The sequence below is a fragment of the Musa acuminata genome, chromosome BXJ2-4, assembly GCF_036884655.1.
Source record: "Musa acuminata AAA Group cultivar baxijiao chromosome BXJ2-4, Cavendish_Baxijiao_AAA, whole genome shotgun sequence".
NCBI lineage: Eukaryota > Viridiplantae > Streptophyta > Magnoliopsida > Zingiberales > Musaceae > Musa > Musa acuminata.
In genome coordinates, this window is record NC_088341.1 from 33327977 (window position 1) to 33345197 (window position 17221).

Genomic DNA, 17221 nt, shown 5'->3' on the forward strand with positions numbered 1-17221 from the left:
ATTAGGTAATAATTTTAAAAATATATATATATATATATAATATTTTTTAATTTAAAATTTATATTTTAATAAGAAAAAGAAAATAATTTCACATATTTAAAACCCTTTTCCTCTCTCTTGACTTTACACCTCTTTCGCGTAAAACATAGCTTAAAGATGAATAAGATTGTGACTAGATGCCACAAATCTTTAGTTGAATGATTAAAAAATAATTATCATACTAATATTTGTATTTTTAAAATAATATTGAAGGTTAAAGTGAGATTTATGTGAGAAAATTGTTATTTTTTGTAAGAGAAAAGTGATGAAGACAGCATTTGATTCTGGACTATCAATATTATATTATATATATATATATAATAAAGTTTTTAAATATTTAATTTTTTATAATAGGTTGTACTATATTGCAACTAAGCTTATATTTAATGTGTAAACCTCAACTTTTGGTAGGTATGCTTATGTAAGTATACTCACTACATCAATATTTTTAAATATAAATAATTTATCACTGTGCCAATGTTTTAGGTGATAAATGCTTTAGATGTAAGAAAATGGTCTAAAACAAATCACCTTGAAATAGAGAGTATGCTTATGGTAGATCACAAAAAGAATGTAGCTAGTTTAATAATAAGATCATGAATTATTTATTATGGTAGATCACAAAACTGTCCAATGGAAAGGGGAGTGTGCTTTACACTCAACCACATGAATCAAAGATGTAAGTTAAGTGCTTTACACTTAACTTGATCACACTTGTCTTTAGTGGCACAGAGTATAGTCTCTGTATGAAGATAGATGTCAGAGTCATGAAGTCAGATTGATTGCCAAGACAAGACTATAAACAAGAGAATTAGATAGAGAAAACAACAAAAGATAAATGATTAAGATATGATTGGAGTCTATAATTTTATGATAAATTATCAAAAAATTTATCAATTAAATTACTTAATATTTTTAAAAAAATATTGAATGAGATTTCAAGCTCTAATGATTCAGGAGATTGATATTTATTTAGATTTGTCTCACAAAGCCAAAAGAAGAGAGAAAGGAGTGGCAATTGATTTAGATGTAATGATCATAGGCAAGTTTAAGTGGGTTTCTTCATCCTTCTCCACCGACGTGACAGACTAAGCTTCTCCGAAATCCACTCACTTTGCATGACGACGACGACAACACTACATGCTACTACTCAGTAGAAAGAGAGGGCTTGATCTTGCACTTGAAGGCAGCCACGGCACACGCGCTCTACGTCGTGCTGCACGTCGTCGAGGTTCCACAAGCTCCCCCAGGAGTCGTCCTCCGCCGCCGCCGCCGCTGGTCCATCCACGACGCAGCCATGAGCAGCGCCGCCCTGTTGCTGGAGCGCGTAGGGTAAGGGGTACATGTACGCCATCTCCTGCTGCATGTCCTGCGCCAGTGTAATCTGCGCTACTTGGTTCATGATCGTCCTCATGTCATCCTGCTGCTGCTGCTGCGGCGGCGGCGGCGGCGGTGGCACAGTTTGGTACTGCTGCTGCTGCCGCCGCCTCAGAAACCGGGCCCTCGCCTTCTCGATGTTCTTCGAGGGCGTGCTCTTCTTGAAGTGTGTCCGCCAGTAGTTCTTGATCTCGTTGTCGGTCCTCCCCGGGAGGCTTCGAGCGATGGTGGACCATCTGCACGTCGATCGCCGCAAGCTTCAGCAACGACGAAGACACCAAGGGTCGGATCGCTACGAGTCTATTACCTGTTTCCCCACAAGGCATGCAGCTCGAGGATGACGTTCTCTTCCTCAGGGGTTATCTTCCCTTTCTTGAGGTCAGGCCTCAGGTAGTTGACCCACCGGAGTCTGCAACTCTTCCCGCTCCTCCTCAGCCCTGCAACCCAAAACCAGCATAAACAAGCAGTGGGTCGGTCGAAGCAGTCGGCACAGCACGTCAAGCATGCATACCTGATAGCTCGGAGACCGAGTTCCATCTCCCTTCGCCATGGAGGTTGACATGCTCGATGAGGAGCTTATCCTCTTGAGCAGTCCAAGGGCCCTTTCTCCATCCGTCCGCCACTGCCACGGCCTCAAAGTATCTCTCCATAGCTACAAGCCGCTGTCTCCTCCTTAGTGGCACATCCGAGCATGCGCGTTTGCCAAGTATTTATACCGGACTCCCATGACCGATCACTGTCACATAATTTACTGGCTCTCCGAGGACCAAATTTCCCGAAATATATCGCAGCTTTCGGATTAGAATCTCCGTGGAATGATCTCCCCATAAAGAGTATAGTATGCCATGTAGTCTCCTCAGGGATATCCCTTGAAACCGGTAGAACACTGTGCACGCATGGCTTGCCTCAGCGTAGGGTTGACCATGGAGTCAACACATCGCATGCCTAACTAAAGTTGGTCCAAAATATCTCGATCCAGCGCGTAAAAGGTCCACGCGGAGCATGTAATTTTGACTCTTTTCCTTTTTAGTTTGTGGGCTTAAAGACACTCGTAGTTCCTCGAAAGCTCGCAGCTTTTGTGGAAGACGAGTGGTGTGGTATCAACTCCAAGTTAATCCATTGCAAAGAGGTGTTTCACGTTATGATGTTTTAACACGATATGATCATGAACTTATTCGATTATTTAACCCTTTTTTCAATTATCATGTAGAATTAATTAATCGATCAAATCTCAACTTCTCATGCTATACAACAAACTTGGAAATCTGTGAGGACAACGCGTGAGCTGCACTTGTCTCATCTTTACGAGGACAAAGCGAATAGTTGCCATTTTACCCACTCCATGCAAGCCATGATGTGTTGCCACGAGACTTCTAATGCCCAAAGTGACATACCATTAGCCTAAATTATCATTCTACACTTGAGCTAAAATCCTCTAGAATCTGACACTTTAATTCTACACCTTATACACTACCAAGTAGTACGGACTCCTTATAAAGATATGATCATAGATCTTTGGCCACCTAAAACCGAGTAGGGACTCCTTGTCCTACGTCCACAGCTCCTTGTCCTAATGGCTGGAGCACTGGCATTAGGACACCCCACCAACAGAGAGAGACATAGAGAGAGAGAGAGAGAGAGGGAAAAAGGTAGGGGACGTGTGCTTGTGATGTATGGCTTCTCCCAATAGTGGGTGGTTCTTGTTCCCCCTGATGGGAGCCAAATGACCAATAGCGTGTGCCCACCGGCTTCGTGTATGTGACTTTGCACTTGCTTTCGGTCTTGATTTGATCCCACACGGTCTTTGTTTATTGGGTTGGATGTGGATCGGGGGATGCTATTGCAGGTAAGCATGCAATAGATTATGTGAGTTCACAAGCTTTAGGCGTGGGGAGAAGACCTTGACCCGTCCTCCTCGCGACACCTGGCTTTGTCGTGTCTAAGATGGGGGGATAAAAGTGTTTGTGAAAATGACTGAGAGGGGTTGGGGAGTGCGTCGAAGGATTTGCGAACCCTAAATGTGGAAGGATCGTGTAATTTGATGCGTCTCACTCCATATGATTTCGATGATTTGTCGGATCAATATGATTTTGAGATGATTTGATTTTTTTTTTCCGAATAGGTAAATGATGATCGGTATGTACTCAATAAAAGGTCATATAGGTGTATAATCTATGTTGTTCCATACAATAAATAATAAATGAAAGATAAAACAAAATCTATTTTTTTTCAAACTTATCGTTGATTTAAGAAATTATTTGTATAATATACATCCCTAACACCTTGAATAATTACATTAATAAATGTTATTTATTGTTATTATTAATAAAAATAATTTTATAAAAATAAATATTTTAATTGATTTAACACCATAAATTTACACATTAAACATTGGTCTGACGGTGGTGGTGGTGATATTGTACCAGACTAACTTATCAAAAGTTGAGGACATAAAACCTCATCAACCAATTAGCTTAGTTGATAAAGACCTTTTATCTCATATGTCTTAATCTTGATTTCACTACATATCATTTATATAAAAAAAATTATAATTTTTTTTAAAAAAATATTAAAATAAGCACTGATAATTCCCCTGTTAACAATGTTTCATAACATGTAAGCAATGACAAATATGGACCATGGTTAACTAAATTCATAATCCAGGTAATGTCTAACAAGAGTTAGCTTAAACATCAATCATAAAGTTCATGAATTAGGTCAAGAAAGTTGGTAAGCCAACCTCTTGTAAACACCAGTTGTTTCTGAGTGCCAATTTAGCCAGTTCTCAGTTGCAAGGAGTTCTCAAGAATGGTGATTCCTTATAACCAACATATATAGGAAGGTCTAAGGCTTTCTCTACGATTCTTCTGTCCTCGTGAATTCTCGCTATCAAGCTCTCGAGTGATGGAAAGTTGGCCTGTGTTTCAAGCAAAAAAGATGTGAAATGATAAAGAAATCAGAATTTCTATGAATGTTTCACTTTTCTCTTCTTCTTTCCTTTCTACTACCTCTGGTCTAATATAGCCCACCATAGCAAGGCGTAGCTCCTCTCCGTAAAAGTTCTCATCGAAGTCGTGAAGCAACCAAGGTTCCTGTTGGCAGTAACGCTTGTTTAAGAATAAACAGATGGTGTAGGATCACTGATTAGGTTATACTTACTATAGTCTTTTCGGTGTTGTCAAAGTAAGGATTCCAACCAATGCTCATGACCATTTTGTAGATACCCCGTGTCGACAATCCAGCCCAGCCAAAGTACACACCTGAATTGTGCTCAGATAGTTTTGCGGAAAAGTTCTCTGCCGATAAATTTGCTGCAAGAAAATAAAGTAATAAACCGTATATCAATACTGACATTTGAATCCACAAAGGGAAATGAAAACTCTGTATTGTATCTTTTGGGGAAAGACTATTTAATAAGTTCATCTGTTAATCTTGCTGATCTTTCCCAAGGACGACCAAACTTTTAACATGAGAAAAATTAAAAAGATATCCACTGTGTGAAATGACTCGAACAAATAGTCGGTGTTGCTAAGATGAGGATTCTGATATTTATGTGCTGAGTTACTAAAGAATACAAAATAAGATACGTTCACAAGTGCAGCTCCAACAGAAGGAAGATATGACAGAGAAACTATTTAAGGTATCCACCAAGGTATAGTATCAATATAGTATCCACCAAGGTATCACTTCAGCAAAAGCAATAGCAATAGAAGGAAACTATGGCATGGCTGGTACAGATGCAGTTAATTTTTAAAGTTACAAGAGAGTTCTTTGTGCAAGTGGAGCCTTAAAGAAAGACCACTCTGAGCAACCTCTATGTATCAATATAGCAAAGATATTGCTTCGTGTGTTTACTTAGCACAATGACTGTGACTTTGATGATAAAAGTAACAAGATTTAGCTGCAAAATCCTACGAGGCAATGTCAGTTAAAGATGTTGTAAGCATTCCAACAATTTTTGTACAAAACTGAGTGATTTAGGTCATATCACTAAGCACAAAGAACATTTGTTAAATAGCACACTAAATTTTGCAGAAGACATCAGGTTATTATATATTACCTAAAAGTACAACATGATAACACAAAAGGTTCATATACTACCTAAGCAATAAAGGATGATACAGATTAAGACAGATTGAAAAGCCTGGACAAGAACCCACAGAACTTGTGTGAAAGAAGTTTCAAGTTCCAACAGACCTGTCGGTATTCCTATAATCTTTAAGCCTCGTCCAAATCCCCTGATAACAGGTCCCCCAAAGTATCATGGCTCAATTGGTAAAGTATCTTCGATCCCTAAAACTCATTACTGATTATCAGCTTTATTGATGGAGAAAATATTACGGAAGGAGTAACTATCTACTTTAGAATTTCAAGAGCATACAATCATCAAAAGGAGGTAAGCCCCACTTTTCAGGATGCAGATCAAGCAGAGAATTGATCACCTCATCAGCTGAACTGTAAAGGCCACCTTGCTTTGGAATAGATGGCACAGCGATCACTACCATTCTTGCTGCTTTGCCAGCCATAACACCGGGCCTGGTAACAAGAGAAATTCTTAGCATTCAGCCAAACTTTAGTTCAGTTGGAGAAAACATAAACTTCAAAACTTTTTCCAAATTGAGAAACAGATAAAGCATGAAATTAAATGCAAAGAAGTATCACAAAGGAAATAATTGCTTTGAAATTCATGTAATTGAATTCTTCCTCAGGAAATATATATATATATATATATATATATATATATATATATATATATATATATATATATATATATATATATATATATATATATATATATATAAAAACCATTTGGTTCAGGCTAACTATGGACAATGGACCACAGTTCTGTAAACAGAAACACCATGATTGCTTGACTTTCTACTTCAAAGATCAATAATCCATTAGTCCTTTTTCTTTGTGGCTTACAAAATCGCAACACGGGACATGTTCTTCAATTTAAAGTTTGAATAACATGGAGATACACTAAGTATTCAACAGTCCTCTGAAAGATTCATATATAATAAGTTCATGAGGACCCCCTTGATACTGTTCTGAAAAGATCAATTTAGCAGTATCTTCAAGTCAAACCTAAGCTTTCCTTTTTACTATATGATCTACAAAACATCAAAATCAAAGGTGTTCTTCAATCCATGCTTAAAAGTTAAAACTATAATGGCACAATTGTGATGCCAATAGAAAAGTTTCATCTTCAGATTATTTTGTAAGCATTTGAATTTACAAGCACAATTAGAAGTCAACTAGGTCTTAGGTTAGAAGTCAACTAGTCTCGGATCATCTCAACTTTGCATAACTTTTTCTATTTCTCTTGGGATTCCATCATGACTTCTGTCAACGTCCTTTTCAGAATTCCCAGTCTTGGAATTTTAAGCAAATTGTGTTGAAAATCATCAGGATTCTGTTTAACAATGTTTTTAAGTATCTCTTTAGATTTGGTGTGGTTCCAAATTAATTATCTAGAGTGGGATTTTTTAAACAGTTAATTCATTTCAGATAATCTAATTGGATATTAAAGTTTTCGGTCAGGTCAATTTATATAGAGAACATATTACCAAAGGAAAAAAATCATTAAGTACATTACCTTATTTAATCATATCAATCCAAGATCTCAGTTTTTCCTATTCCACAACATTCATCAAACAAATAAAAATTAATGTTGAACACTCAAGAAGATTAATGATAGCAAACAATTTCACTAAAAAAAATTGCAAAACTTACAACGAATCTTCAAGTACTAGACAGTTAGATGGATCAGCATTCATCCTTTTAGCAGCTTCAACAAATCTTTTACATGAAAAATGCAAAATGGTAGTACAACAAAAATATTATTTGCCTTGAACTAAACAATCGGTAGATAATAAACCATACTATCCTTTCATAATGTCTCACATTTCTGGAGAAGGCTTTCCCATGGCTACTTCATCGCCACCAATAATAACAGAAAATGATTCTTTCCATCCTAAGTAACATAAATAATAAGATGGTAAGCTCAAAAATAAGAATAACAACCCAAAGTATGCAGAAAGGATAACAAAAGTAACAATAAGTGGAGGAATATACATCTAGACTGCAACAAGATGTATACCTTGGTGGAAAGAAATATTTTCCTTGATGTTGGATTTTGGAGAATTGGATGCCAAGGCCATTGGAACCTCATGATTCCTCATATGTTTAATCAGGCGAGTAGCACCCGCCAGAGCTTTAATATTGCACCATCTGCACAAACCAAATGAAATGATCTATTTTAAATGCAACAGGTTGATAATAGAACAATAGTCCTTGTGCTTACCAAGAACATGACAAGCATACATACATTTAGCCATACTTATACCTTTTCCAGGAAAAATCATATAAATGAAAATTAATGATGATGCATGAGGAGAAAACTTGCACCGAGGGTTTAGATTCTTAAACTGCATCAGTAAAATCACGTACACTAATATCCAGGATCTATAATGTCAAAAATATGCAAGTCTATGTTGAGTCCAACTATCCCGATTGTATCATCCTCGGTTGATCTCATTCCTGATACCGTTCTTGTGAACTATAATTATCATGTCAAAATGTTTAAAGTAAACTCAAACAATTGTGATCATCTATCTATATGGATATATCAAGTTTTGTCCAGGCAAAAAGCTATGTTGAATAACTAAATCTCCCTACACATCTAACTACAGAATATCATGATATTTTAAGGAATATTTTTCTGTACATTAGTCCCATCAAAGTTTTTGGTTTTGTGCATAAGTCCCTTAGTTGTTATTTATGTGAATATCCCTGAGTCACCTAAACTGTTGTCGGTCCCTTAGTTTTAAGTCCAATGAAATATTCAAGTAATAAGCCACCAACAGTTTTTGGCCACTAACAATACCTATAATTGAATAACTCTCCCCTAAAAAAATTATCCTTTTATGCATGTAAACCGGTCATTTTTCGTTTATGCTCATATCCTCACCAAAGAAGTTGTTCATCCAAAATGACCTCTTCTGTTAAGTTATAAGTCGATTTGAGTTGGACCTAGGGGTAGAAAGACTATCTCACCAGTTAGGTTAAATTAGTTGACCAAAGAAAGAGGATGGAGAGACTAATGTGCATGATGGAAGAGGCTTATAGGAAATTTCATATAAACAACAAGACTCACAAGACTTAAAGAAACCCCTATCGTAACATATGTATTCCATTCAGAATGTCATCCTAAAGTCAAGATTACTGATAAACACAATGCAGAGTTGAATAAAAAGATTAGCAAAAAGAAAAACATGTTATGGAGATTACTGGTCCAAAAACATTGGAGTAATTGCAGATATAAATTCTTCTATTGTGCAAGGGAGCTCATAATCTTTGACAACTAAAGATACAGCCTCCAAGGGTGTCATTCCTACTATTCTGTGAGCTTTCTTGCTGTCCCATTTCTTGCCATATTGTAACAGAAATACTTTCAGTACTTCATTTATGATGCCATCTGTCACCAAACACAAATACAGACATAAACTGTAAAGCATATACTATGAAAAATACAAACAAAACAACACAAGTACATTTACGTAAGTGCCGCTTTCAATATTTTCAGCACTAGAACAAAGCTGTCCTACATATGTGCACTTATATAAATGGTACATTATAACACACACACACACAAACATGCAATAACACTTGGAATAAATAACAAACATGCATTAGTCGGAAATGCATAAAAGATTGGTGTGATCAATTAGACAAAGAAGTTGAAAGAACCTGTATTCAAAAGTGTGCCATCCAAATCGAGTATGACATATGAGACAGTTCGAGTTGCTAGCTTGCCATCTGCCATTTCCAGAGCTTAAAAAGACATCTGAGGGAAGTTGTAAGTGATGATTCTTCGCCAGACGCAACTGAGAAACAGGAAGCAAACACTAAAACCAATCTAAGGTTGGTATAAATAATCAAAGATGATATTTCACCATCCTGGTGGCGGCCAGAATACTAAATGACCCTCTTAGCAACATGATAAGTCCCCTTATTTTTTAAGAAATTCAAATTGCTAGAAAATCAACGAAGCAATAATCTCCGTGTTCATCGCATAAGTCGATATCTATTAGGCGAGTCATTGCAACAAACGCTTAGCAAACAACAGCAACAATCTTAATGAGGGCGAAAAGAACAAGAAGAAGGTTGCTATCTTTGCTATACCAGGAGATTACGGATATTCCAAGAAGAATTATAAATGAACCCAAATCTACACTTCAAAATAAAAAAGAAGTAATCGCAAAAGCAAACAACAAGAGAAGTTTGGACGATCGGGAAACAAGAAAGAACACATCTTGAAGCGGAAGACACGACGAAGATTGCGTTTTGAATGAAGCAGTAGAAACAAGATGCCCGAGATCCCATTTGATTCTAGCAACTGAACCTAAACCAACTAAATCACAAGGAGTGCGCTTTGAGAACGAAAGATCAAATTTCCCTCTGACAAGTGCTTACAAAACTACGAGTGGAACGATAAATTAAAAAGAACCGGAGATGATGCACGATTTCCTGCTACTAGCAGCATAAACTTCCATTCCGATGCGTAGGGCTCGAGTACACAGTAGCAAACGCTTCTTCTTCTAATGCAGATCTCATCCTCTTCGTACTTACAAGTGGATCATCAACTGCATCTCTCACGTGCGTCGTTCCTTTTGATCCCTACGTCACAGCTTTAATATATTATATTTTCCTCCAAATATTTAACTATGTATATATATATATATATTTTGAAGGGTATTAATATCATTTTCCTCCAAATATTAAAAATTTATGTATATTTTGAAGGGTATTAATATCATTTGAAGTTAATAAATGCATTTATCAGTTATACATTGAATCCAACACAACGCAGCTTTATACAAGAAAAAATATGACCAAAATGTAGTCTAAATCAAGACATGTACACAGAAACCACAAGAAAAATCAAATCAAACAAAAGAAATATTTCTTAAAGAGAATCAATTCAGGAAGTCTATGAATAAAAATCCCAGAGAAGAATGCAAGTCCACATAATTGCGAAGATCACAAACTTATGCCATTCCTTTTCAGGGAAAACCTTCTCTTGTTATGTACATAACCATAACCAAAAGCAAATTACTATAAGAGGAAACAAAAAGGTAGAGCTCTTTACACCTTTCACACACCCCCTATTTTATCCCCTTCTCAAGATTTTATTCATTGACATCATTGAGACCAATCCCCAGCCTTTTCTTTTTCTTCTTTTTTCCCTTTTGAATCTCCAGTATACACCGCCACTTCAAATCAGAAGACAGATATTGTAAAAATATATCACTGGGATATTGTTTCATCCTCTTTTTATCATTTGATGGAACTCCTCGAGTTATTTACCTCGGCTGAGGACCTAGAAAAGAGAATGATCTTGCAGGTTGCGCAGGCGGAGTGGGAGTCCTGGGCGAAGGGGAAAATGTCTGCGAACGATGTAGCATCTCAACCATTGAAGGGGTCTGGTAAGCATGGACGAGGCTAGTCAAGTCCGTTGAGTCTCCGCGTGCTGTTGCTCTCTGCCATGAATGTGAGCTCAGCCCTGACAGCAAATAAGCACGCCCTGACACTTCATACCTCTGCTGGGTGGCCATCCTCTCCTGCATCTCCCTCAGCTCCGCATCCAGAGCCAAGCAAAGTTGGTCACCAGATTGTCCCGCCAGGGATTCAAATAGTTTCCTCCTCTGATCCTCAAGTATTGATACTGCCTCGGAGAAAGCACCACGCTCGGCAGCAGCCCTTGCTTTCGACATGGCCTCAGCAGCCTGGACACGGTTCCTCTCCCTGTCAACGTCAACAGATGACGTATAAGCCGTGGTGACCTCTGGTCTTTGAATCCTTACTACATCCTCCAGCATGATACTTTCATTGCAGACCACATCTCTATAGGCACAGCAAACCTTAAGCAGCACCATATCATGGGAGCCGGAGCTGGGTGGAACATTAACAGATACAAGAAAATTCCTGTCTTCATCAGCATAAAGGTCACCCACAGTAATTGATGCAGACCGTGCATCATCTGCCAGCTTATTTGTATAGTTTCCTGATTTCACTGCAGCAAGTTGCACACCAGGGTGTACGGACTCCGCCACCACCAACATCTCTTTCACAACCACACTCAGGAGCCCGCCGATGCACTGAGCAAATGCATCTTGAATCTCAACTTCAGATTCGATAAAAGAAAATGTCCCGCCAGAAATCTCAGAGATTGAGTGCATCACGGTGGAGTCATGGTCTGCACCAAACCCAAAAGCATGAACTGGTATCTGCTGGGCTATGTCACCAAGAATGGAGGATGGAACAAGTGATCTGTAATCTGGATGTGACTGGAAACTTCTACTCAAACTCGAGGTCAGAGTGTAAGTGTCCTGCCCATCAGAGAGAAGTATCATGCTGCAGACTGGGTTCTGCTCCGTCCGTTCCTTGATTACTTTGGCACCTTTCCGGAGGCCTTCTGCAATGTTGGTGCCACCACAAGATATTAATGAATTGACAGCTTGCAGCGCCTGCTGCCTGCCAGTGTCTGTCATCCGTTGAAGGTGGAAGAGCCGACGTGCAGTTGATGAGAAAGCAATAACTGAAAGCCGATCAAGTGGGCCAAGATTCTGGATCACAAAACTCATGGCACGTTTCAAAAGTGCTAGCTTTGTGCCTGCCATGCTTCCACTAACATCAATTACAGTGATCAGGTCTACAGGAGCACGAGATGTTTGCGAAGTTGCAGAGTCGACATTTTGGTTTCTGCAAGCACGAGGGGCCTCTAAGTGTATCAGCACAGTGAAGTTCTCCTGGGAGGCTGATTGTGGAATGGATGAGAATTCTGGATATAATTTGATTTCTACTGTTCTAGTACATCCTTGCTGGGCAGTTTCTGCTGTTTCAGATTGCACGTTTAGAGGCTCATCATCATTAAAAGTATGTGGTTCAGAAGCATGGAGGCAAGAAAACCGACGGTGTTGTTGGTTAGTCAAGTCTGCACGAGGAAGCATGTGGACATCTTCTTGTGACTGATTGACTAGGTTTGCTCTCTCACTTCCATGAGAATGTTCAGAGGAAACAGGGGCACGAAAGGGTATTTCCTTCCATTTAGCTCTGCAGATTGGACAGATATAGTTGCCATATTTCACATTGGAGGTAATGCAGTGGAAGTGAAATGTGTGAGAGCATTCTGCAGTGAAGAGTGCATGACCAGGCCCTGCTTTCATTGCGCCAAGACATATGGTGCATGTCTTCTGAAAAGGAGAGTTAAACAGTAAAATGTCAGATAAGTAGAACAAGGTCGTAAATACAAAAGAATATAATCAGTAAATATATAATGTACACAGAAATTAGGTTGCAAAAGCTCATATTTGATGCATGTTGAATCCCAGATTTTGATGATAAAATCAATTGATAAGTTTATAGACTAATAAGTATTTGAGATAAGTGACGCAGGAGAAATTTTGATCATGAACTTGAACAATCCAAAAGCAAATCATTGAAGCGGGAGAATCAGACGTTGGGTCGAAAAACATCATGTCAGAGATTGGACATTGGGCCGAAAGGATCGAGTATTGCGCCAAGAAGATCGGATGTTGTGGGAGGTCAACATGCCGATGGATCGAGCAATACGCCAAAGGAAAAGACGATGGGCCGAAGGTTTAGACGAAGTGCTAGATGAACAGACGACATGTCGGACAGCATGTTGAAGGCTTCATGATTGTAATTAGAATTGTTGAGTCTTGATCGATGTCATTTAGAGTCTAATTGAGTTGGTTTTGGGGCGTAAACATGCCAACTTGATTAGGAGTCCATTGGTCCTGAACCAGAGTTGAATTGGGCCTGTTGGAAGGCCAATTCAGTGACCTGGGGTTGGGCTGGATGGTGGTACCCCCTATGAGCTGAAAAGCACAGACTATGCTTTTCCGAGAATCCCGAAGGTAGTACCGCCTAGGCTGGCAGTGGTACCGCCAGAGCCCAGGTCCCAAGCTCTGTCAGGCGATAATACCGTCAGTATCCCGAAAACCTAGAGATTTAAATTTTTTGCTCCATTTTTGAAGCCATTTGGGATCTATAAATGCCCCACTCATGCTTGCTTGGTGAAAACACGAAAACCTTGTGATTTGAAGTGTGTAAACTCACTTAAAAAGTATTGAGTCTCTTCCTCCTTGAGTTGGTTATTCTAAGGGAGGTATGAGGTTTTCTTATAAAATAAAGGTATGAAAGTTCTCTCGTAAGCCTGTGAAAAGAAGAAAGAGTTGTAACAAGGACAATTGATCTTCGTCCATTGAAAATAAGATCAGTAATGAAAGTCGATGGCCTCAAGGGAAGATGAATCGAGAGTGGACATAAGTCGGAACGACCGAACTATTATAAATCTAGTTTGAATTTCTCTTTATGTTTTTCCTTACTATTACTAACTGATTTAGTTACTCACTACCCTTACTCACATTCTAAGTTAAACGCATTTCCGATACGTATTTTCGATTGAAAATTTTCAAATCGAAACTTTATTTTTAAGGCACTAATTCACACCCCCCCGCCCCCTTTTACAATCCTAACAATGCCATCTGCACATAAGAAAAACAAAATAATAAACGCTCTAAAGCCTTTTTGCATCTAATTTTAAATAACTTGAAAATGTGTAATGCTAAAGATTCAAAATCACTCAAGCATTAGAAAGCAAACAGGTGACATAAGGGGTTTAATCACATAAAAGTGGGATTTACAAAAAAGCATGTCTGGCTCTGGTTCAAAAATAATATCCATGTGCTTTGATAATGGAGTTTTTCTTGACATTTAATGAGACAACTTGTGTCAAAACATGGAATGATACCATAGTTAATGTGAAACAATTTAAAGAATGGACAAGTTGTTATGCCACAATACAACAGCTTCTTCGGAACCACAAAATAAGCCAAGTCTAACATCATTTACAATATGATGTCAACTTTAAAATGTAGAAGCATAGTTATGATAACTATACATCTGTTCTCATCACTTAAAAGATGTGTCAGAACTTCTTAAATTATAACCTGCAATGGAAAATATATACAACTGCATTTTGTTACAAACAATAACATAAGGATGAAAAAAAGATATTTTTTTATTCAAGAACCTACTGGGCTGTTGTAGTTCATCCCAGTCTATGCATATTCTATACAAGTCTCAGTTTCTGTCCTTGAACACATAACAATCTTTTAAACAGATTAATCTGAAATTATAAATACAAATTGAAAATTGGAAGAATTTGAATTTAAATCGAATGAGAAGATTATTCCTTCGCAATCCGACTGACAACAGTTCAAATCATGAAACTTGTCTCTATTTGTGAGGGTGGCTACATATGTTGGCACTTCACTACCTTCATTTTAAGTTAGAATTAATAAACTCATACACCCAAGATGACTAAGTAGCAGAAACCATATTAGCAGCCAAAAAGTTGGTCGCACAGACCTTACATTAGAGGAATGCAAAAGGAGAGAGTTGTAGAACTCTATAATTCTATGTGAAACACAAAACTCCACTGTTATATTATCTGCTAATGAGATATCCCTATTTCATCACTGAAAGCAAACTAAAAAAATTTGGAATCTTGGACACGAAAAAGATTTTAAAAAACGAAGTACAGATCAATCTCAACTGAATGCTAGAATTTACTCGTATATTTGTATGAAAGAACTTTTTGCTATCCACCGAAAGCTCAGAGTAAGAAGACCGTAAGTTAAAAGTAAGAAGGCATCAAGAAGCCATCAAAGCCACATAATATGTTGTGAGACAAAAGCAATATTCAATGATCCCTTTTCTCAATCGGTTTGCTTTACAATATTTCAGAATTAAGTCGAAAATGCAATAAGTGATTATGTCGTGCTCCTTATTTACCCCCGAATCTCGGTAGTGATGCATGATCAAAGAAAGGGGGAAAAAACGATTTTTAATCATTCCGAACACAGAGGAAGTAAAATCGCGATATCGAAAGAAACCTCACAAGCATAAAGTGCATTTCCAAGTCGATCAACTACCAGATGCGGTACCGAGAGAACGAAAAAAGAAATCACAAAAATGAGAACCTTTGAGGATCTGCTTCCCGATCTGAAAAGCCAACGGCTGCTGGAGGACGGCGTCGGCGTCGGCATCGGCGTCCGCACCGACCCACCCGGAGAAGAGGCCTCCGAGAAGGCGGCGCCCGAGGCCCTCCCGCCGCCTGCTGCGGCCTCGCCCGTCCGAGACCCACCGTCGCAGTCGCGATCATCGTCGTCCTCCGCCGAAGGCGTGGGGCCGTCGACGGTGAGATTGAACCCGAGCGCGCTCTTCGCCTTCCTCCACAAGCTCCCCATCGCCTCTCCTGCTCTTCTCGCCAAGGATGTCTTCAAAAATCTCGTCAAAAACCAGATCAAGACGACACCTTTTGACTCAATCACGTTGCTTAGGGCAAAAAGATCGGATCATGAAACTAGGGTTCCAAAATCTCTTGTTCAATATCGCTATTGCTTCGGAGAAAATTAAAAGCAGCGGCTTTGGCATGCAGAAGAATGACGGCGAATAGACCGAGGAGGGAATGGGTTCCTCCGCCAGAGGAGGAAGTCGGCACTGCAGTAAGACTTATAGAAGAGAGAGAGGGTAGCGTTTGGCGTTTGACCTTCGGAGGATTCTTTCGGGGAGACGCGGACGTGAGGAAATGGTCGATCTCAACAGCGGAACTCGTGATCTTTTGGAATTCCTGATATATCCCTGCTTTTTAGTTCGATCCATAGAAATGCCATCCGCGGACGAACGCGTTTCCCGCACATTGTTCTGACATTATTTGGTGAGAAAAATGATTTACCACTTTTATTTCGATTTTTTATTAGGCGAATTCTTCGAAATTTGTTTTTAAAAAACTTCCTAATTTTTCAGAATTATTTTTATCTAATGTCTGAAATATCCCAATTATGTTTTGTATACTACATTCTTTTTTTTATATAATTATGTTTTGTATACTACATTATAATATTTTCAATAATACAAAAAATATTATATTAAAAATTAAATATTATGTTAAAATATTATAAATATGATATTTTAATTATATTATAGATTTTATAGTATTGAAATTAATATGTTAAGAACATTGTGTTTACAAAATTTGTACATAGTATTTTTTGTACTATATTATAATAATTTTTAATATTATTAAAAAATATTATAACATAATGTAAATTATTTCAGGTATTGGGAGAAAAAAAAAAGGGAGTAGTTAGAAAATTTTAGAAATGAGAGGAAAAACTCAATAACATTTGGCTCATTTGATCTTTACAGTATTTTTCAATAATATTTATAATATTTTTATTATAATATTTAAAAAATACTATAAATTACTCATAAATTAGTAAAATATTGTATTTTTATATTTGCATTTAGTTTGGTAGAGATTAGGAGCCTATTTAGATACTTGAGGGTGTTTTCAAGTAACATTTATAGTATTTTGTTATGATGATCAAAATACTATAAGGTGCTAAAAATATTATAATAGAGGCATGAAAATTTTTGAGAGATAGTTTGTATATTTTTTAAATTAAGAGTATTCTTTGAAAAAAATTAAAATTAGAGGTACCGATTGAAAAAATCCAAAATATGAGAATTTTTTAGAAAAATCGCCCTAATCTTTTCAAGATTCGCTTCCAACAAAAAATAAATTTCTTACTTTTTCGAATTATATGAAAAATAATTGCTTTTATTTTATTTAATATTATAACGCGCTAAAAATAATTACTTTTATTTTATTTAAAAATAATTACTTTTATTTTATTTAAAAATAATT

At 37.6% G+C, this 17221-nt stretch overlaps 2 protein-coding genes and 1 pseudogene across 2 annotated transcripts; all 3 read right to left on the minus strand.

Moving 5' to 3' along the window:
* Positions 1–1046: 1046 nt before the first annotated feature.
* Positions 1047–2207, minus strand: LOC135610408 (MYB-like transcription factor EOBII). Its single transcript, XM_065104882.1, has 3 exons — positions 1928–2207; positions 1724–1853; positions 1047–1652 (listed from the first exon to the last, which is right to left on the minus strand). Exons 1-3 carry the CDS (start codon positions 2064–2066, stop codon positions 1190–1192), a joined length of 732 nt encoding a protein of 243 aa, XP_064960954.1. The 5' UTR covers positions 2067–2207; the 3' UTR covers positions 1047–1189.
* Positions 2208–4072: 1865 nt separating this feature from the next.
* Positions 4073–10080, minus strand: LOC135609138 (bifunctional riboflavin kinase/FMN phosphatase-like; annotated as a pseudogene).
* Positions 10081–10449: 369 nt separating this feature from the next.
* LOC135610409 (E3 ubiquitin-protein ligase WAV3-like) lies at positions 10450–16065 on the minus strand. The gene is made up of 2 exons (XM_065104883.1): positions 15492–16065; positions 10450–12674 (listed from the first exon to the last, which is right to left on the minus strand). Exons 1-2 carry the CDS (start codon positions 15756–15758, stop codon positions 10785–10787), a joined length of 2157 nt encoding a protein of 718 aa, XP_064960955.1. The 5' UTR covers positions 15759–16065; the 3' UTR covers positions 10450–10784.
* Between the last annotated feature and the right edge of the window lie 1156 nt (positions 16066–17221).